At 43.5% G+C, this 23,774-nt stretch overlaps 1 protein-coding gene across 1 annotated transcript; it reads right to left on the reverse strand.

Annotated features, from left to right (window-relative positions):
* Positions 1–668: 668 nt before the first annotated feature.
* On the reverse strand, positions 669–23,431 carry LOC139459878 (uro-adherence factor A-like). The gene is made up of 2 exons (XM_071241592.1): positions 14,989–23,431; positions 669–3,677 (listed from the first exon to the last, which is right to left on the reverse strand). The coding sequence occupies exons 1-2, from the start codon at positions 23,216–23,218 to the stop codon at positions 3,664–3,666; spliced, it is 8,244 nt and encodes a 2,747-aa protein (XP_071097693.1). The 5' UTR covers positions 23,219–23,431; the 3' UTR covers positions 669–3,663.
* Between the last annotated feature and the right edge of the window lie 343 nt (positions 23,432–23,774).

Consider the following 23,774-nt stretch of genomic DNA (forward strand, 5'->3'; position numbering starts at 1 on the left):
CCAGCAATATCACGGCGGGGGACACCAGAAATGGGATTCACACATTGTACCCATGTCGGGAATCGAACCCGGGTCTTCAGCGTGACGAGCGAACGCTTTAACCACTGGGCTACCCGACCGCCTCCTTTTGCCTGGAATTTTGTATTGCAATATGTTGCGATACCTTGGTCTGTATTGTGAGACGTATTCAATATATTACCATTAACATTCTGTTGTGTTTTCGTCCCCTTTCTGACTGCCCTACAATAGCAATAGCGTCAAACGTTGGCTTTCCCAATTTTGTTAGGAACGATCCGCCATTTGTGACAACAGTAACGCTTAACAAGGGGAGTTAATCCAGTGACAAATAGCAGTGAGTCCAAAAAATGTTATTCGTCTAAGATAGCTGTGCCATAACGGTTTTAATTGACTTAATCATGGATTAAAACCACATAAATGCACGTATTTACGTATTTTCTCAAAATACCAACTAATAAAGACGTGTACTCTGTCTTACTGATTAGTGTATCACAGCAACTGGTGGTATTTACTTGGTAAATGCATATTTCGCTACTTCATTCAACTTATTCTGACAATCCCTATTTTGAAGGTATAAAATGTACCAATGAGAACGTCATAAAACTTTCCTTTAACAGTAAAAGAACAAACGCCTTCGCCAAATAGCTTTGTTTAAAAAAACCATTCAAATATACTGACGACAACAAGTATCGGAACGCCTTGTACATCATCACGACAGTAAATGTGTTCAATAAATGCTTATATCAACAAAACCGAATGTGCTGACGTCATCACCAAACAATTTAGGGGTACCAGTCGGTTACCCAGGTATTGTATGTCAAGCAATCTGTTCCCTTATTTCTGATCAGTCAGTATACATGTTTTGTAAACAGCCACGTCCTCGCTATTTCTCCTAGCACCAATGAACCCACCATGGCCTATTTGTAATAATTTAGCCCGCTAACCAACAATACATACCTAGTTTCGACAGGATCTCTAGGACGAAACATTTTTACTGATAACCAATCTCTTTAATATAATACATATATATCAGGCAATACAGTCTTCCGCCATAAAACACAGAATTATAAAAAAAACACGATTTTATCATTAAATCAACACTGACATTCATTCTTAAATTTCTTCAAACGGCAGGCAAAGCGGTATAAATACAGACACGCACTCAGCAACCAACACAGCAACAGCTACAGCAACAATTAACCAGAGCCACAGATGGATGTCGATCTGGGCAGTTGAGCCGTGTTGCTGAAAGACTCGTGATAAAAACTTTCAAAAGGACGTGGGGGGAGGTATAATTCAGATGGACACATCTGCAGCTTACAAAAGGCTTTCTTTCAGTTTTCCCCTGTGTTTAAAAGATTTAACACAAAAAAACATTGATTCCTGGAATAGTTCTGGAAGGTGATTTGTTTTGAACTTTTAACGTTAATAATAACATGATCACAGAGGACGCAGATGTCTGCGGATGTATTCTAAATAGTAGTAGCCATCATATCCATGAGAATTTCCATTGAAGGAAAACGATCTTTTATTCTATGGTGCTGCCTCGACCTAATATGAAACACAACATTCTAGCAGATTCAAAGCGACAGATTTTCATGACAAGTTTGAAATTGGGTGAACGCCAGTCCCGAATGTGAATGTTGAAATGGCTGCAAGTCTGATTTGAATACGTGACGTAAAATGAGTATGAGAACAAGTTCTTCTGATCTCGTCTTCCATGCTGGAGTAGAAAATAATATTTTTTCATTAGGTACTTATTAAATAGTATCATCAAACATTATGGGCGATACATTAGACTATCCTCTACAACCCTTATTCGCTATGAATGACCAATCTCAAATTCATCAGTGAGTGAGTATGGTTTTACGCCGCTTTTAACAATGTTCCAGCAATATCACGGCGGGGAGCACCAGAAAAAGGCTTCACTCATTGTACCCACTGAAACAGGGTGTTTGGCATGATGAGCGAACGCTTTAACCACTGGGCTACCCCAAAATTCAGTTTTGTGTGACATTGATAATGTCGTCCTACAAAGAATAAATCGAATGGATGGATGAATGATGTGCTTAGTTAATAATAATAAATGCTACTAAAACACCTTTCACAACAATATTTACAGTTATTTTGCTCTATTAGCACCAACACAACCAACTGAATGAATGCAAGGACCAAATATAAGCCACAGTGTATAATGCTTCGCAGTAAAAGCGTCGATCAGATGCACACAGCTCTTTGTACATCGTAATGAACGTCCTTATAATATATCCATACAATATGTCAACATGTCACACATTAGGGATGGAAATGAGACTCTGTCCGGTGTTAAAATTTTAGGGGGAGGTCGGTGAAGTCGGACACCGGTCGTCCGTTGATAGGTCAATATCTGGCGGGAACTCTTGAGCCTGCACCCATTCTATTTCCGTTTCCGTTTCGGGTACAATAACACAGGTAAATCGTTCGCCCGATTTGGAGTCAACAGGGGAGATAATCTGAGGTGGAAATATTCTTCCGTCTGCAACGAAGTCTATCAATTTGTCATAACTGTCTGGGAACTCGTGACGTAGGCTAACTCCAATGTGACGTAACTTCCGTTGAATGTCCATGAAGCTTGCTTCCCTTGCCTCTCTGGTATCGTGTCTGTCATTGGCTTGTTCTGTGGGGGCAGCTAGGAGCATAATATTGTTATGATCCAAATTATGATCCCCTATATTCGTGAGATCGTGAGCTGGGCTGAGACTCAGCTTAGCGCACTTTTGGATGAAGGGATCAGTGCTCCTGGGAGGGGGGATTTGTTCTAAGGCAGACCCCACCCCCACCGAGACATGCATCACGTACTTTACAGCAGGGTTACACTGAATACACATGTCAATCACATACGGTAACATTTTACCGAACTCCTGTGAGCTGGTGAGGGCTTTGAGAGGCACGAAAACTGGAGAAAATTTACCACTGTTAGGATCGTGTAGATATCGTTCAGCATTAAACAGGTCCGGGATATACAGAACCAAACACCCCCGACCACGTGACTTAAAACCTTGTCTGGCTAGGCGGGAATATTGATACTGTATATCTGGGTCTTTGTTAATTTTAACCATGATGTGTTTGCACACGCTGTTTACGTTGCTATGGTGACATTTTTGTTTATGAGCCTCGAAATCATGCTTCCTACAAAGTCTGCTGCAGTAGTAGGTATAACAAAACGGGCACAGTTTGAATGATTTCTTAGCTTCGCTCAAGGGAAGAGAATTCACACATGCTTGATTGTCACAGTCCACTGACACGGAATCCTTCATCGAAAAATCACACACATTCTTCTCTCCATTCTTGGAATAAAAGTTATACCCTGCCTCCGATCCAGTCCTTGGAAATAAAGCTTGGCCATTTCCTTCGAAAACTGTAGGATCCGATACAAGTTTTTCACGAACTGGGCGTTTGCCGAAAGAAAGGAGTCCCTCTAACACTTCTTCGACGCTGGCATTTCCCAGAATTCCAGATCTGTCCATGACGTCATCAGTTGCGACGTCATCACGATCATCGAACGAGACTTGTTTCGGCGACTGTTGATCGGAATGTTTACCCAAGGTCAGAAGCAAACGGGAATCTTCGAGTTGATTGTGACGAGTACCTACACACACCTCCTCGCTATACCGTGGTTTCTGAAAACACAAACAGGTGGTTCGCATAAGTGTCAATGGAAGATGCTTAGCATAGTTTCGTGTGGGGTGTTAGTGGGTATGGTGGATACTAGTGTTATGCTATCACTGATGCAGCTTGGAAAAACAGATTATTAACTTGGTGCAGAAAAAGGTCTATCTCACATGACCATGCTCCCTTTACCCATGCATATAATGCATTATAATGCACTGTAGTGAAATATTTCGTTGATTAGGGATATTATCAACGATGAAAAAGGGTGTAGTCACATGCTCCGGAAAACTGCTGTAGTAATTATATTCCTCAAGTCATCAAACGATAACAAGCACATTTACCGTTACAGATAACATTTGTCAGGGCAGACAAAAATAAATATCCTACTAATAACTTCAAACTCCAACGGCCAGATTCATCATAGTTAGTGAGTTAAGCTTAACGTCGTCTTAGCGACATCACGACGCGGAACACTAACAAGGAGCTTCATGTCATTTACGAGGCCGAGAAATCGAAACCGGTTTTGAACGTGAGCTTTTTAAAAGAAGCTTTGACAGGCAGCAACAGTGCTTTTGAAAATCGACCTTCTTTGCGTAAGACTTCAAAATAAATTCTTTATATTTCACTTTACATATTTTCATTATTATTATCATTATCATCATCATTATTATTATTGCGCGTGTACATCGATCGTTAAACGTTTTACATATAATACACCTTAAAAACAGTTAAAAATCCGCTTACTATATATGTTCTAAAATCGAATCCTGCAATGTCAGAAGAAAGACATTTGTTTTTGTTTACAAGTTACATAATCATGATAAAATACAGAAACAGAATTCGATTCTGTAATGACATGTTTCGTAACTGTTGTCAATGTGTTTTGTAACCATGGCAGCAGTTATGCGACTACTCTTTCCGATGCATCCTCTGTTTCTCTGCTTCACGTGACTCAGCACATCGGAGAGACATTCAGTGACCTTGTACCAAACTGTCAGGAGGTATCCAAGTTATCTTAGACATCAATCGAAATGAGATCAATGGCAACTATTTTCAACCGATATATGAAAGTTCGAGATACAGTAAACTACGGTTATAACGAACTCAAAGGACCACCAATTTTAATTCGTCATAACCGTAGTTTGTTATAAGCAAATGTCCAGGACAAAGACATAGTTCGTAATAACCGTCAGTTCGTTATAAGCGTGTTCGTTATAAACGTAGTTTACTGTATATGAAAAAAGGACCGGTGCTTAACGTATTCCGAGGTGTATTATCTTCTAAATCTCCACAATATACGTTTATGCTCACAACAATTTCTGTAATATAAGGTTTGTTTGTTTGTTTGTTGTTTAACACCGCACTTAGCAGTATCCCAGCAATATGACGGCTGTCTGTAAATAATCAACCAAGTCAGCGAGCCTGACCACCCGATCCAGTTAGTCGCCTCTTACGACAAGCAGAGACACCTCTTACGACAAGCAGAGTCACCTCTTACGTCAAGCAGCGTCACCTCTTACGTCAAGCAGAGTCACCTCTTACGACAAGCAGAGTCACCTCTTACGACAAGCATAGTCACCTCTTACGTCAAGCATGGGTTGATGAAGACCTATTCTACCCCGGATCTTCAAGGGCCCTTAATATAAGGAAATATGTGCATAACACCACTTGGTTTGTTAACAACACGAGCCGCAGCAGAAACAGTGGTGACGACGTCACGGCCGGCGATTACAAGGACCGCAGTGGACATGACGGACAGACCACGGAAGTCGACTTGACAGCATTGTTGTCGTCATCATGTCGAAATCTATTCCAGAGACATAAATCTCCGCCTGGAGCGTACATTGCGACCTATTCAACTTGCTTGGCGATAAATAAATTAGCCTACATTAAAACGCTGAAACTCCAAAGTCCTGACGGCTAAATATCAATCACTAAGATTTGGCGTGCTGTTGGGTAATATTGCCATATATATATATCACTGCCTTAACGATAAATTACCTGCTAACGACAAAGTGTTCTGGATTTATTATCAGGGGCAAGGGTGGCCCAGTCGTCTGAGGCGCCGCGATTCGCTGTGCAGAGTTGCCTCCCTTTGGCACGCCAGAAACCTATGATTGTGGGTTCGAATCCCGGTTCGCCCCGATTATGTTTCTAGGTTTGTCAGCACCATACCCGTGCTCGTGGGTTTCACCGAAGTGGTAAACGTCTGAGACCTGCATCACTTCGGGTTTTCCACACACATTAAGCTGACACGCCGCGATTTAACTGGAAAACTGTTAAAAGCGGCGTTAAACCCAACTCACTCGCTAATTTATTATCATGTTGTGTATAAACACATCGCAATCAATCGGCTTGTTTTTGTTTTGATAATGTTTCCTCCAACACTATCACACGTTAACAGCAACCTTAACGATAAATTTCCTGCAAAGGACAAATTGTATTACCTTATTACCATGTTATGCACCGAAACATTGCAAATAACAGGATTTAATTTGTTTGTTTTCCGTTTTGATAATGTTTGTTATAACACATTGCCTCGATGAAATTGTTTAGCCATATAAATATTATATTGTTCGTCACAGCGGAATTGTTTCCAGCATCTGTATTTAATTGGATCCTTGTTCATTCCATATTCACTGATGATGACACATCATGGTGAATATATTTCAGTTATGTTATTCGCAACATTAACACTATTGTCGAACAACATTAACCAACTTGAATTATACCGTCAATGGCAACACTGAATATCAAAGTGTTATGACGTTACATAACTTATATGGTTATGAGGCAATATTTAATAACCTCGATACAAAGCCACACGATGTCGACTCTTCGTGCGTTAATCAATTGATTTACTGTGTCGTGTTCATTTGAGCCAATCGTTTACAAGTTAATTTTATTCGCGCTTACATATTAATATCAACGGAATATTTGACGCGTTGAATCAGCGACGCTGAATACTGCAGGAAGTCAAACATTTACCGTCTCATCAATTCATTCAATCACCCCGATATACCGCGGTATTTATGACGCCTGCATAATCGTCTTAACGATTGAACAAACTTGCTGACACATCACTTGGCGGAGCCATTTCGCCCCCGGGCCCAACGTCAGTCAGTGTGTACGTATTCAATAAACGATTCGCATGACCAGCCGCGAATGCTTACAGCTTAAGCGAGAGAAGCGATCGGCTTATACCAGTATGAATAGCATCACCGTGTATTACTCGCAATGTTATGACACCGTTAGTTAGATGCAGCGTGACGGTTAATCCTCGAGTGAAAGGCTGTTCCGACATTATCATACGGCAACATCTGCCCTGCACAAAATTCATGGTTGAGGAATTTCATGAAATGTCCTTAATAACAGGCGGAGTTTTAAAAAAATCAAAAGCACTGTATGTTTTCCACAGAATGCTTTTCTATTTTATAACTACAGTAAACTACGTTTATAACGAACACGCTTGTAACGAACTGACCGATGTAACGAACCTATTTTTTAGTCTCGGTCATTTGTTTATACGCTGTATATATCTTATAACGAACTACGGTTATTACGAACTAAAATTAGTGGTCCATTTGAGTTCGTTATAACCGTAATTTACTGAAATAGGCATTGAAAAATTTCAATTTAACTCTCTTCATATCACTGGTTGAAGAGAAAATATTGTTCCATTTTCAACAAGTCAATACATTCTTTTTTAGACAGTCATGCATTTAGTTTATAACGGTGTGTGCAGCTGTACTGTGCCAGTTATTGAAACACACGCATACACTCCAATAACACGACACACGCTGTAGTTAACGGTACGTTAACGAGGTGGGTCAATAGTGAATGTGGCGACATATTGTTGTGCTCGAAGCAGCTACGGGACAAGTGTGCTGGAATGTCATGTGATAGTGTCAGCCACAAGCTACGAATACGTGACATGTACACACCTGTCTGGGTAATAAAAACTATATTTACAACATGTGATTATAAAAAAAATATATAGGTTTACGTTTTGCCTACTGCAATGGCGCCGTAACGATAACAGGTTTGTATGTTGAGCTGGTAGAAATGTTATGCCCTAGGTAGCCTTGCTCCTAGGCTGTACTGAATGAAAAGTCCACGGGTGTTAAGTAATTCTATCCTTATACTAGGCAAGTCTAGATACGCGGACTTTAAGGACGACAATCTCTAATAGGGGTAACTTGCTATTATTATCTATGTAATCTAGAAATTATGACTAATATTTTTTGCCTTAGAGACTATTGCAAGTCTATGCCCTAGATAGTCCCTCCGTTTGTAGCGTAACGCCGCTATAATGAAGATTATAACGACAGCCTGACAATTACCGAGTCCAGGCTAGATAAACCAGTGATTGATATCATGAGCAACGTCTCGCCGTCGGGGTACGCTGACATGCAATCAACCAGGTCACCGCGCAGGACTACCTGATCCATTAAGTCGCCTCGTAATTTGTTTCTTTGTGTGATGCTTAACGTCGCACTCAGCAATATTCCAGCTGTATGACGGCGTTTTGAAAATAATCGAGTCTGGACCAGACAATCAAGTGACTGACATCATGAGCATAATCTATGCAATTGGGATAGGATGACATGCATCAACCAAGTCAGCGAGCCTGACCACCCGATACCGTTAGTCGCCTCTTACGGGCATAGTCGTCCTCTTTCGACAAGCATGGGTTGCTGAAACACACAATTCTAGCCTGATCTGATCATGCGGAAAATCTGGACTAGATTCGTTTATGGCTGTAACATTACAGTAGGGATGAGCGGAGGGTAGACTAACATCTAGTCTATGAAGTCACAGTTGTTAAATTATATTTATAAAAAATAATAAAAAGCAGCCCAGAGACTTCCTTCATTTTCACTGCCTGCTACTGCAGCTAGACTTGCCAAATATTATAGACTTGCATGGGCTGTATTGGATATATTTGTTTCAGGGCCTATATGACACACTCGGCAAAAGGGGACATAATATGGTTCTGGGAGTGTTAGACAGTCTTCTCAATTCAGTTATGTAAAGCTGCGTCAAAATATGTTTTCTAAATCACTGCTTTAGTAAGGGTCAGTAGGTCGTGCGTGAACTACAGCACTGAACTGACATATCCCGACCATGAATCATATATCCGACACGCCTACCGATACCCTGCACAAAACGTGTGTCTATTGTAGGTCGGTAACAAAGGCCAGCGACTTTAGTTTCATTATTCCCATACAAAGTTAATGCCCATGTTCTGAAGCCTCTTAAAATTAGTCTTGTCGATGGGGCGTGCTTCTGTCTTGTACGCACAAAGCTACACTTGCATACCTGACATTCTGTTTCGGTGACTGTCAAACAAATTATACCTCAAGATGTGTGTGTGTGTGTGTGTGTGTGTGTGTGTGTGTATGTGTGTGTGTGTGTGTGTGTGTGTGTGTGTGTGTGTGTGTGTGTGTGTGTGTTGGGTTTAACGCCGCTTTTAACATTATTCCAGTCATATCACAGCGTGTCAGCTTAATGTGGGAGGAAAGCCCGAAGTGATGCAGGTCTTAGACGTTTACCACTTCGGTGAAACCCACGAGCATGGGTATGGTGCTGACGAACCTAAAAACATAATCGGGGTGAACCGGGATTCGAACCCACAATCATAGGTTTCTGGCATGTCCAGGGGACGCAAACCTCAAGTTGTAAACATGGGAAGAACTCTTTTCTCAGCATAAGAACTGGGAACAGGAGCAATGTCATTTTTTGGCAATTTGGAAATACGATAAGAACCGGGCAGAACACTCCAATAAAGTAACTGAGGATTAGAGACTGTTGAACCGGGTCAGCTAATTTGGGAGGAAAACCAGGGTGAACTGGGAACACTTGCATAAAATATTCTTTGCGCTACGACTAGTCTGTCATACAGACCCTGAAACGAATATATCCAATACAGCCCATGCAAGTCTATTATGTTTGGCAAGTCTAGATTACTGCAGAATCCGAAAATGAAAAGAGTCTCTGGGCTCCTTTATATAATATTAACAACTGGTTTTTTTTCTGTAAGAAATGTTCATTTCAGAGACTAGATGTTAGTTTACGCTACGATTATCGTAAATCGTTAGAGTATGGGAGTTACGATCGTCGTAACCCTAAGATCTCTTTGTGAAAGTGTACCAGGTCCCCGTTTCACAAAGCGGTTGTAGCGCTGAGACGACCGAAACTCCCATACTTAAACATAGACTTACGACTGTCGTCGCGCTACGGTCGCTTTGTGGAACTAACCCCCGGACGTTAATGTGTTAAAGTTAATACAACAAACACTAAAGTGTTTTCAAACTTTCTTTCTTTTTTTGGTTTATGTTTAAGGACGCACACAACAATATTCCAGTTATATGACGGCGGTCTGTAAATAATCGAGTCTGGACCAGACAATCCAGTGATCGGCATCATGAGCATCGATCTACGCAATTGGGATATGATGACATGTATCAACCAAGTCAGCGAGCCTGAAACTCCGATCCCGTTAGTCGCCTCTTACGATAAGCATATACCCGTGAAGATCCGGGGTAGAATAGGTCTTCAGCAACTCATGCTTGCCGTAAAAGACGACTATGCTTGTCGTAAAAAGCGACTAACGGGATCGGGGTTTCAGGCTCGCTGCCTTGGTTGATACATGTCATCGATCCCAATTGCGTGGATCGATGCTCATGGTATTAATCACTGGTGTGTCTGGTCCAGACTCGATTATTTACAGACCGCCGTCATGTGGCTGGAATATTGCTGAGTGCGGCGTTAAACAACAAACCAACCAACCAACCAACGATAAGGCTAGTCGCCCCTAGCTTATCGTTAAGCATTGGTTGGTGAAGACCAATCAAAACCCGGATCTTCACGAGCTGTTTCCAAGTACACAACTCGGTTGACCATGCGAAAAACGCCACGAAAAGGCCTCATTATAATGCCTTCACCGATTAAACCAAGTGAATGATATATAATTTGTCAATTTAATTACATTCATTGATAAAAGCTATGAAGGTAACCTAACCCTACAGCAATGAATCTATCCAAATAATCTGTATGACAATACATTTGACGTTATAACGGGGTAGTTTATCTGCAACATATGTCTTCGAGTGATGCGGCATGGCTTGCATTTCCAGCCATTTTTCCATTGATATTCGCTGTGATTTATGTACAGTTTAAACACGATGCGATGCGCCCAGACACATATATGGACGGACGATGTGCGTGTCGAACTGTTATATGGATTTTAAAATGCTCAGGGGACATCGTATAATGACTTCTGAGGTAATTGCCATTGATTACGAACATAAACAAATTTTCGTATAGCATTGTGTGGCCGAGTTCCAATGTTTGCACATCAACATAGTTCCAATGAGTGCACATTGAAAATAAGTATACTTACATTATCGATTACACAACAGTCGCGGTGCATGTTTACGCATAAATTATATAGTATTTATATCTAGGCGTTTTAGATAAATAATAACGAACATGGCCGTCATAACTAGGCCATGTCTTCGTAGATGCTTACTTCCATACGTTTTGAATACTTATTAATTATTACTAATTTCGCATTATGTGTATTCCCGTATTTCATATTAACGCTAGTCCGTTAGCCGTCGCTGGTGATATTTTCACAGGGATAGAGATTAGATTACCACTAGCCATGCTAACTGAGGACGAGGTACGTTCTAAAATTATGGAAAACTTTAAGATGTTGTTATGAAGATAGACACAATTTTTATGGATAACAACTTCTTTAATACTGTGAAATTTGCTGTTATGAAGATTGAATATTAAAGTATTGGAATAGACATTTTGACACATGTTTATGTGATTAACATTTAGCCAATGTTCATTCTTATGCATTCTATATTTATTATAATGTATCTAATTCCATACATAGTAAATCAGTGGTATTAATCTGGATTATTTATTATCGTTTTCAGGACGAAAGTGTATTTATTATGATTAAGTTAGAACAGCAAAGCCAAGAGAGCCTCTACATAATCGGGCCTCTTGCCTTGGGTGAAACGATGACGTCATTAGCTAAACCACTGGCACATCGCTATGAAAACCCCATTTCACCCCACAATGACGCGTATGCATTATGGATCGCGACCTGTGGTGGCTCGGCATGAAATTACTTGATGTTCCGGGAAAGTGGATTAGTTAGATACTTACAAGGCATCCTACGTCCAGTCACTGCAGTTATACATACCTACCTTGCACATGCAGGTTCAGGGCCAGGGGCTGGTGCGACCGACTAGATACTAGATGCTAGATGCTAGACGCTATTGCAAAACAAACTAAATATATATCGGCGTGGACATTGCATTTTGTATTGAAGGGGTACCCGGTGTAATGGAACAGTCCATTTTGAAAACAGTTTACTGCGAGACGTGACTCCTTACACGTAGTGAGTGAGTATGGTTTTACGCCGCTTTTAGCAATATTCCAGCAATATCACGGCGGGGGACACCAGAAATTAGCTTCAAACAATGTACCCATGTGGGAATCGAACCCGGGCTTTCGGCGTGACGAGCGAACGCTTTAAGCACCATGTTACCCTACCGTCCCTCCTTGCACGTGGAGTACATGCTCTATTGGCATTCGTCAACTGCGCCACGTCGACTGGCCCACAAGCAAACCCTCCACCCCTGCTGTTGATATCAACTGCACGGATTATTCAGCCTCGATTATGCAAATGTCAGGACGTGATGTTCCAGTAGTTTGTTTCGCAATAGCGTGCCGTGTGCAATGTCGTTATTGGACAGAGGAATGAGACGGTGCCATGAAGGATGTAGCATAGAGAAGCACTTAAAGAATATGCAGGGACATTGCTGAGACACGCAAAAAAATGTTAAAAGGGTACTATGGTTCTGTGCCCATTCACAGTCTAGACGGTGTAATTGTAAAACTGACATTCTGTTGTCTTTAACCGATTCATCTACGAAAGAATTGAGTTCAAACGTCTTTAATATAACTAGCGGGAACGCCAATTGCTTCAAAAACAAGGCATGGATACGGATAGAAGACGAGGCAGGGGAGATGGTTTTTGCAGTAGTAACACGTGCTGTCATAGGGAGTGTCGAATCCGGCCACCATTATTGGAATTACAGTTGTGATATTAAATGGAATTCACTGTTAGTAGTCTCTTGCATTCTTTTCATCTTCCACACATCAAAGTGAATTTTGTGACTATTAATGTGTTAAAAATAGTTTATCCTACAGGGAAGATAGCATACACCGTAATCAGAAAATTATAACATGTCCAGCATTGCGTCATGCAAATAATTAAGTCCAAAGGGCCCAAAACAAAACCAAGGTTATAGTGAGTGAGTGAGTATGGTTTTACGCCGCTTTTAGCAATATTCCAGCAATATCACGGCGGGGGACACCAGAATTGGGCTTCACACTCTGTACCCATGTCGGGAATCGAACCCGGGTCTTCGGCGTGACGAGCGAACGCTTTAACCACTAGGCTACCCGACCGCCCCACCAAGGTTATAACAACAGATAGATAACACTTAGGACCTAATAATGAGTGCACATCGAAAAAGGAATTCATTTTGTTAGTTGTTGGAACAAATATCGTGTGGAACATGAGCAATGTTTGATTCTGATTGTTGGCGACACAAGTCATTCAACCGTTACCAGCACAACGATCATGCGCTCCCTAAATAAAGCAATTAGCATAATTAGCAGTCCGTGACATTCACTGACTATACAACTGTATTGATTAATAGGAATGTTTTCACACCGAGTCACAATAATTGACAACAACAAAAACAGCTGAACAAACATGGACAATAAGCATTTCTGGTCATGGATATTTCTACACAGAAAGTGTTTAGGCAATTACAATAACGGAGACGTATCTTTGAATGATTGTTCTGCCATAATGCAAAATAAGCGATTCGTATTTCTACCAATCTATTTCCACTCTTTAGAAACGGAGGAACATATTTTGGTCAAATTGGAAGATCATATCCTGAATTCACTATGACTGGTATCGTGTATATGAGTGGACCGTGGCCTGAGAATATAAAGTCAATATACTGAAACACTTTGAAAACGTAAAGTAAATAAAAAGAAATTGAGAAAGAAATAGGGTCTATAGCTTTCTTGATCTGTTCTGAAAGAGCCGTGAGTATATAATAATCGTGGGTTCAAATCCCGGTCGGCCCCGATGATGTTTCTAGGTTTGTCAACACCATACCCGTGCTCGTGGGTTTCACCGAAGTGGTAAACGTGTGAGACCTGCATCACTTCGGGCTTTCCTCCCACATTAAGCTGACACGCAGCGATATAACTGGACTCTTGTCCGAAGCGGGGTTAAATCCAACTCACATTTAACTCACAGTACATGGGGGGGACGGTAGGAAAGGTAACAGCGCAGGTGCTTCGCAACAAATATCGTTATCTGGACATTGAAACATTACTATTGGTCTGAGGTGAGATTTAAATTGACATTTACAAGTCAGCTTAAAGGGAACATTACAATAAATCGGCACTTCGGTCTCAGAGATGTACAAACTGCAGATAAAGTAGGTTTACATTTGGCTGGGAAGGTCAAAGGTCATAGCAGGGACATGTCTTTGAGCACATATCAAATTTTACAATGCTATACAGACATGTCTTAGTAATCAGCAAAAATGAGATTTTCAGTATATATAAAATCAGATTGAATTATGTGAGCAATTCTTAGAGCCTGCATTGTTGGAAGACGCCCATACTGTAAATGTTTCAATTGACCAGTGAGTGAGTGAGTAAGTGAGTTCGGTTTAACGTCGCTTTGAACAATATTCCAGTTTTATCACGGTGTGTAAGCTTAATGTGGGAGGAATGCCCGAAGTGATGCAGGTCTCAGACGTTTACCTCTTTTGGTGAAACCCTCGAACACGGGTATGGTGCTAACCGGGACCGGCCGGGATTCGAACCATAACATAGGTTTGTTCTTTCAACTAAACGTTTGCTTTCTCAACCATAAACAAGAACAACAGCGCAAATGGACAGAAAACCCTGAAGAATGCATTCTCAAAGTGTCTCAGTATATAGCATCTGCCACTCACACCAGAATTAACACAAATCCTGCAGTACATGTTATAATATTATGACAAAAACCTAACCAATATCTTACAATTCTGTTTCCCAATGTCAGGCAAGAGTAAGCAGTAAGAAGCATAAATAGCATAAAGATAATAGCACAGATGATGAAATAAAATAAAGATCCATTGTATAATTTACGAAGGATTTACCATCTGACCACGACTTTACCTGTTCTACGAAAATGTATAGAAAACAAGACCTCACCTTTCATGCTTCGTTTCTGTGCCTCAGACGTTGAAGAAGTTCTAGAGAATGGTGTGGGCGTTAGCACAGGCGTGGTCAGGCTCTGCCCCGAATTACCTACCCTGACTGGACCAGCCGGGGGATCATGGGAAGTAGCCCCATTGCGAGGCTCTTGCCGACTATGAGAATTGCGATCGTTTGAGAAAATTTCACTTGATTTCCCTGTGGGTTCTGGTGCCGTACGCGAAGGTGCTTTTAGGGTGGGGGCGGACTCTATGGATTTTGAATTGGGTGCTTGTAACACGGGAGCTTCCTCCACTAGCTTGGTTTCGGCTTCGGTGCGTGTGGGAGATTTGGGGGGTGCTTGAGAGTTAGGGGCTTGAATTGATGGGGCAGATTCTATAGATTTGGAGTTCCGTGAGAAGGGTTCGAACGCAGATTTGAGCTTGGAGGCTGGTACCTGTTTCTGTGGGTCTTCTGCTTTGTTGTTTTTCTTATCTTTGTCGGGCCGTTGGAACACTTGCAAACGTTTGAAAAAGTCTGTCTTTTTACCAGAGGGCTTTGCGGGCCTGTTGTCCTTAACTTCTATTTTCTCTGTCTCTACGAATCTCACTGTGGGTCCCATGATGCCCCTTGGCGCACTCTTCTCGACTGGACTTTGCGGGGGGCTTTCTGGGCTGGCTGGCTGCTCTTGGCCGGTATATGCACTATATCCTCTCGGGCTGAGAATTCCCCCAGGACTAATTGACCTCGGAGGACTCATAGACCCTGTGGAACTCATCGACCGATTATGAGGACCATCTGGATTTATTGGTCGCATCCTGTCGGAAGGACTGAACGATCTGTTCGCATCTTCTGGACCGCTCAATGACCCAAGAGGGCTAATTGATCTAGGACTTGAGCTTTCTGCAGGACTCAGGGGTCTCTGAGGACTTGTGGACACTGCGGGACTTGTGGATCTATGAGAACCAGCTGATCCTAAGGGGCTTGTAGTTCTCTGAGGAATAGTAGTTTCAGTGGGACTCAGCGGCCGTTGAGGACTTATAGTACTGGGGCTGAGTGGCCTTCTCCATGGCTGAGAAGTGTCCCCTGCATTTGTAGAAGGTCCCTGTTGTGGCATTGGTGCATATGAAATTCTAGCTTGTTCTGGGGGAATAACGGGGGGACTCCTGGGTCTCTTGGGGCTACTTTCAAGTATAACAATTTCACTAGGGGACACAGTCACTACGGGCACGGGACTAGCAGCTTTTGCTGAAAGTTTTGACGACACTGAGTCTTGGCGCACTGCACTGTCCTTCTTTCTAGCTCGTTCATTAGCTGCTTTAGCTTCAAACATTGCCCTAATTTGAGCAAAAGGCACTATTGGGATTTTCTCCAAACCTTTCGGTTTGTCACTTTTTCTTAATCTTTCACTTGGAAGTTTAACAGGTGCCTTAGGCTGTCTCTCTTCCGGGGTTTTGGGTAAGGTTGGTACTGAGGCAAACTTGGGGGATTTAAAGAGTCTCATACTACTGGAAGGGGACACACGGGTTTTGATAACAACATTCCCAGTCGGTGTTACAGAGGGACAGGGAGATGATGTCAGACTGGGGTTGTATCCCCATGACGACATTGTGGATGTGGAGCCATGCCTTAACATACAACTACCACTCTTAGATAAGCTAGAGTTCTTAAACCAGTCGGGTATATTTAACTTAGACAGGGATTTGGTTACACGGAGTTCATGCACTGACGGTACTCGCTTAAGTTCATCTTCCTCGTCATCAAGGTTAGTTTCAAGAGTCTGGAGACTCTTCGACTTAGGTACATTACGATGTGCAAATCTCCCCTTCCCTGTCCCCGTCCCTGTCCGATAGGAACGCTCACTGCGTAGGTCCGTCATACTGACAGCGCGTTCTATTGGATGCTGCAAAGAGAACCAAAGGTCTAGATCAGTTTCGGGAAAGGGTATTGTTTCGGATGTTTCGCCCGTATCAATGTCAGTCTCATATAAGGATGTCACGGAGCCATAGCGTCTCAAATGAGCGCCAAGGTCTAACGACAAATTTTCGATTGAGAGTGTTTTGTTCATAATATCTTTCCTGCCTTCTGGGGTAAAAATGCAATTTTTGTGAAGCTCATCGATGCTAGGTCTGCCGTCACTTGAATCATCCCAGAAGAAGTTCGGGTAGGCTAGAGTGAACCTCTCCAAGTTATCCTGACTGCGGTAACTGCTTGGGGTTTTCTGTCCTGGGCGGCGGGGGGACTTGTATTTTGTTGTAAGAGATTCTTTGTGCTCGTTAAACTGGTCATTGAGTTGGCTCTCAGAATCGTCCAGGAGGTTGCCTTCACTGAGGAACCTTTTTCTGTAAGCATTGATCTTGTTCCTTGCGGTGAGCACCGATCTGGGAGGTACTACGAACTGTCCGATATTTGGTGTGGGTGGCATTTGCATAGATTTGAAGTTCTTGCTCGAGAATTTTCTCTTAATCTCTTTAAGAGATCTATACCTCTTTTGGCTTCCAAAAGACGATTGGTCTTCGAAAGACGTGTCTTCTAGACATGGCGGACCGGTCATAGAAACGGTTGGTGAGATTGGAATGGAGACAGTTGGCGAGGCAAGAATTGTTGGCGGTGCTGATAAGGAAGGTGATTGTAGAATGGTTGGTGAAGTGGGAATTACTGGTGAATCGGGAATCAAAGGAGATGCTAGAGTAGGAGATTGTGGAATTGCTGAGGAATGTGTTGGGAAGGAAATACTGGGTGATGCATCTATAAATTCTGAAGCCTTGATAGTTGGGGACATTGGAATGGAAGGAGATTCTTCAATAAACGGAGATGCATCTAAGCGTTCCGATGCCTTAATTGTTGGCGCCATTGGAATGGAGGGAGATTGCTCTATCAGAGGAGATGCTTGGACAGCTGGAGATGATCTGACGTCTGTGGTCATCTTCACTGAAGGAGAACTGATAATCACGGGGCTTTCTATCTTTGGTGACGCCGATATGACAGGAGCTGCTTCGACTGGTTTTGAGAGTGTCACAAGAGAAGACCGGTCGATCTGATGAAATAGCGGCGATCTAGTTTCAGTCTTTTGTAGCTGAACTGTAGGAGACTGAACAATAGCTGGTGCCTGCTTTATCACAGGTGATGCAGGTAACAAGGAAACAGGAGATGGGGAAATCATAGGAGATGGGGATATCACAGGCGATGACTCGACTCCAGCCGAAAATGTTGTCTCATCGGGATATTTCTTTTCAACAGAAACCGACTTTGGTCCTACAGTTGAAAGCTGTGATGTTTCTGATACTGCTGCCCCATCCACTACATCATCTATGTCAGTGTGTGTGACCTGTCTTGTTGTTTGTTGGGACTCTGCCTTGGCCTTGGCGGCTGCTTTGATCACAGGCGATGAAGCAGTTGTTGAATACTTCTTGGTATAGCGAGATGGTTTCTTTGTAAGTGGCGAAGCACCAGCTTTGGGCGTCATTTGAACCGTTGGAGATGCAACGATCGCTGCTGATCCTCTCGTGTGTGACATGGGTGCATTGATGGTTGGGGAGTCGTCAATTCCAGCAAGGTTAGGTACACTCTTTGATCCTTTTTTGGACACAAGAAATGACATTGAGGGCGGAGAGACAACAGGGGAATCTGGGATTATTGGCGGACTGAGGACGGGTGAAGACATGACAGGAGAGTCAGGCTTAACAGGCTGTGTGGGCATGAAGACTGTCTCGTCCTCAACCATGCCCCAAGATTTCCGTCTAAGATGTTCAACACTCTTGGATCTTTTGAACTGCTCTAATATCTTCCTTGAAACATCCGGACTTGGAAATCCTGAGTCATCTGGGCTTTCGTTGCCATCAGCATCTGCTTGTTCCCCTTCGTGCTTAGGTGAAGATTCAGACGCTGGCCTAATCGCACCGTCGACGCCATCCGCATCATCAACACCACCGGCAAACATTTCAAAGTCGATGTCAACCTCTGATTCAATGTCTGTGCTAAGATGGGCAAGATTCGACCTGGTGCCATAGGAACCCATGTCACCAGAGTTCATAGCAGCAAGTGGGTTACTTTTGTCAGCCTCGCTGTAAACCTGTCGTCTCGGGCGCGGAATGAGGTGAGAGCCAGATATGATTACATCTTCCGTGACCAACTTTCTCACAGCTGCAGGCGATTTCTCTGCCTTTATGGAATCACTTAATGGCTTCCAGGACACTTCATCTATCGCATCTAAGTGTAGTTTACCATCAGGACCAACCTGGGTTGTAATTGTTGGAGTTGGATGACCAGCGCCAGCTTGTGGTTCTGTCAATCCATCTTCTGATCTGAGGCTCCTTCTCGGCTTTGGGGTTGGCCTATCTGCTGGTATGGGCTCCATTGATATTTCTGTTTCCTTGCTCCTTTGAGACTCCTGCGTCTGTACAAGTTGAGGTGAGGTTTCGGCTGACTGGCCCGAAGATGATTGTGAAGTTTCAGGCATGCTTGGTTTGTGTTCTGGAGACACGTGAATAATCCTGTGTTCCATCTTTCCAGGAATGAAACTCCTCTGACCTTCCGGTCCTGTCATGATAGTAAAGTCTTGCACAACTTCATCCACTACCCATTCATCCTCATCTTCATCTTCAACCGCATTGATGTCTGGTCCTGGGACATCGTTCTTCTTCTCAGGAGACACCTCACCAAGCATGTCCTCACTTCTGTTTGTAACATCACCAAAGCTCTTATCAAGTTCATTCCCATTACTTTCATCCAATCCTTCACTGCTACCGTCCCTATTTAAGGAAGCTCTATTCCTGAAGAGCTTCACATTTTCCTGATCAATGTTCAAAATTCTTTCAGGCAGCACTATTTCAGACACATCATCAATGTTAGTTTCATATATTCCCGGTGTCCCAATATTTAATGTCCCATCAGTCTCGTCTGTTATCCCTGCACGGCCTAACATGTGCTCAGTTGATGAGAAACTTTTATTATCGATCAAGGTTTCACGTGCTCCAGAAATGTGTATAAACGATCCCGTTTTCAAAGACGAACCCTTTCTAAGTCCTTCACTTGGAACAGCTGGATCATCAATGAGGGTTTCGCGACGTCCATCAAGGGTATACAGACCCATGCCCACATTGTCCTGGGATGGTTTCCAGGCTTCCTGAGTAGATGGGATATCATCTAAAGGCATGTCGTGTTGTACTCCGGCGACGGTCTTCATTCGGTAGTCGGTGCGTCCAGACAAAACCATGTCTATCTCATCAATTAATGATTCACGAGACTCAGCTTTAGCGAGTCTCTCCTCGATTTGCGGTGGAAGTACGCCTTCGATCAACGTTTCCCGCGATCTATATACAGGAGAGTTAACCTCCATCTGGGCTGATTTGATAGCATGTGCAGATGACGTAATTCCTACGTCATCGACCATTGTTTCCCAACTTCTTCTGGGTGTGTCTGTCCGCTCTGTTCGATCCTGTGACCAAGTCGAGACTTTTACCACCGGAGCATCATCAATAAGTGTCTCTTTAGACGTATTTACAAAACGTTTGGGTAACTGGTCTGTGTTCAGTTCTTCAGACACTGGGCTGACTACGTCATCAATAAGTGTTTCACGGGAACGATGAATAGTGTGTACTTGCTGCACATTCACAGTACTGTTTCTGTTACCAATGCCTTGTCCAGTGTAGGAGATGGGGTCATCAATCAAAGTTTCCCGTGACTGCGTCTGTGGTCTGTCTTCTACATTAGATGTTACTTGGCTCTGCTTCGAAGGCACTGTCGACTCTGAAGAATGCCTACAATCTGTTATTGTATCCCGAGATTCGGTGATAAACGTCAACGTTTTCTCTGTTCCGAGTTGACCTTGGCCTCCGTCTGTGCCTGAAGGAGTGGTTGATGGTTCCTTGTCATCAATAAGAGTCTCCAGAGATTTACTGATGCCAATTTTCAGTACTTTCTCAGGGGGAGATTCCCCTTGGCTGACGGATGAAACACGTTTTGTCAAGCTGGGTGTGTCGCCAATGTTAGTCTCACGTAGTATGCCTCCATCAACCTTCATCAGCCGATCAGCAACAGACAATTCTTTCGTCACAGGCACAATGCGATGGGAGCGAGAACCATCCGTCTTATCCATCCTCAGAAGCTTCTCGGGTGGAACAGCAGCCCCCGTCATGGATAACATATGTTTTGTGACTCCGTTGGTATCATGACTCGCTGTTTCTTGATATCTAACGTCATGGTCATCAATATCTGTTTCACGTTGGTGACGCTGTAGACGTTCGGCAACGCCCACAGGGGCATCAATGTTTGCTTGCCTATGCTCGGTAGCTAGATGTGTCCGTTTCTTCTCGGGTGAACCAGGTCTCAGTATAAGAGGTCGACTCTCCGAAACTGATCCAAAACTTTCATCAACATTTGTTTCCTTTGACGTTCCAGCTTTTGCGAATGTTTGAGGTGATGTCTCAATCTTCTCCCCGTCTTCCAGATTCGAAAACTGTTTACGAATCTTGGCATCAGTCTGCTCCGTGGGAACAAACCTCTCCTCTGCAACAAGTTTAGCCACAACCGTGTGTGTTGCTCTGTCAGTAGTATACGCCTTCTCCTCGTAGTCCGTGGTTTCCAGCTCAAAACGAGAGAAAATAAATCCTTTTGGGGTTTTCTCAACAGCAGACGAAACATAAGCATCCTTATAATCAGGCACATCATCACCTCCGCTCGCATCACCATACACAATGTCCAATCTCCTCCCACTTTCATCCACGGAACTGTCTGACCCCGCGGACTCCCTGTTCACTGTCTCAATGTTCAACACACGACTTGCATTCCTGGAAGCACTATCATTCTCTGATTCTTTGGCACTTTTATCACGTGTATCAACATTACTGTTGATATCAAACTTTTCCTCAAGTTCATCAATACCCTCGAGCGACCCTCGCACTTTGTCGTCGTCTGTCCGAGTTTCAATCGAATAAACCCCGGAGTCTAGTGAAGGGGACGGTATATCGGTTGTTTCTGCATGTTTTTCACTTTGTAAGCCCTCGTCAATGCCTGACCCCATATCGGGTGAGTGTTGATCGTCTGTCGGATACGGTTCATCGGGTTGTAAGGCCTGGAAAGTTGACTGAACGGATACGGGAGCGACATTCAGAACTTGACTTGTTGCGCGTGTCCTCACGGGGACAATTTCGATTTGGCCTGTGTTTGTAAAAGTGAATTCTTGTGAATTTATAGGGCTTTCTTTCTCCTCAGATAGTTGCCTTGTAACAACAGTTATCACAGACTCATCGCTGCCATCAGAATTGCTATCGTCTGCTGTATCACCCGGAAGCTGCGCAGTCTTCCTCTGCGCATCATAACTGTCGTCTGCTCCCTCACTGAAGCTATCAACAGCTGTCTCCTCATACGAAACAGTGTCATCGAATTCATCGTTATCGGGCCATGAAGCACCACTGGAAATAGTTATCACATTAGTACTGAGTTCGGACCCATCGTCAACCACGTGCACCGTGCAACCCCCCTCCTCAGTATAATCCCCCTCGTGGTCCCCCTCGGCGTTAAGCTCAAAGTACCCAAACTCCCCCGTCCTCCCTAACGAGTCAGCATCGCTTCCTGTACTGGTACTACACATGTCATCCGAATCTTCCTCCATAATAGTTTCCAACATTGTGCCACAATACATCTCCTCGTCAGAATCCAATTCACGTGGTTCGATGTCGTCACCGAACTCAACCCCTCCGTCGAACGGACGGTACCGGTCGTCGTCAAGAATATCCCTATATTCTGGATTGCCCCTTGAGAACCCGTTAACCCCCAGATTCATATCTGCCTCAGTTGAAAGCCCCTTTAATTCGGTCGACTCTAACAGTCTCTCCTCGTCGTCATTTAATCTAGGCCTCTCCTCCCAGCACGTAATAAGCGACTCGCTATGTAGGTCAGGTGACGTCACAGTATTTATACCTGTGTCGCTACCGCCTATGTCGTCCTTCTTACCTTCATCACACAGTCCCCTTGCCTTCTCTAGTTGTTTACTTTCTTCAGTGTATCCAGCTGCCTTTGCCATCTTAATCGCTTTCTTCATAACAACTTTTGGGACTTCCCTCCCCACCGGCACAGGGGCCCCACCCACAGCACCTTCCCCACCCCCCAAATTCTCCTCCGTTGCAAGCAGCCTCCATGAGAACATTATGGTAATAATAGCAGCGATAGCTGCCGTAAGAAATCTCTCAAACGCTCCATCGCCAGCAGTCGCCGGTGGCCCGGTGTTGGTCGCAAATAACTCGTCCATGATCGCTGTGGCTTCATGCACACCTGAGTCTCGTTGTGTATAATCCAGGTGTTAACGAGCAAGAGCTAGTCGGCTATCCATGTCAGGGTAGGTTTAGAAAGGGTACAACTCCATGTCACAACTCACATCGCCACCACGAAGCATTTTGATGGCGAATTCCACGTATTATTTCCCGATACAGGTGTGAATGAAAATAGAACAGCACATTCCCTAACAATGTCAACATCCAATGAAATCGCCTCCTCTGTGTCACGTGGTCACCCAGGGCGTGACAGGCCATTAACAGGATACCGTGTGTAGAACATAGTTCTGTCCGCGTCTCGCTCTCATTTAATTTCTTCTGTTGTTTTGAGGTGAGTTCATCCCGCGGCGTCCGGCAGATCGGACAATTGACCAGCTAATCCCTCCATTGTCCGTTACCTCCTTCACCGACTACCGCTCACACAGACTTGGTTAACGACAACCGCTTGAGCGTGTCTCGTTATATCGGGGATCGACGGGGTACTTGCTATTGTTGTTTGAAATCGATTTCACTCAAGGATATGTGTTCCCGGTT

This window comes from Haliotis cracherodii, unplaced genomic scaffold (assembly GCF_022045235.1).
Source record: "Haliotis cracherodii isolate W230 unplaced genomic scaffold, xgHalCrac1.p SCAF_13, whole genome shotgun sequence".
Lineage (NCBI taxonomy): Eukaryota > Metazoa > Mollusca > Gastropoda > Lepetellida > Haliotidae > Haliotis > Haliotis cracherodii.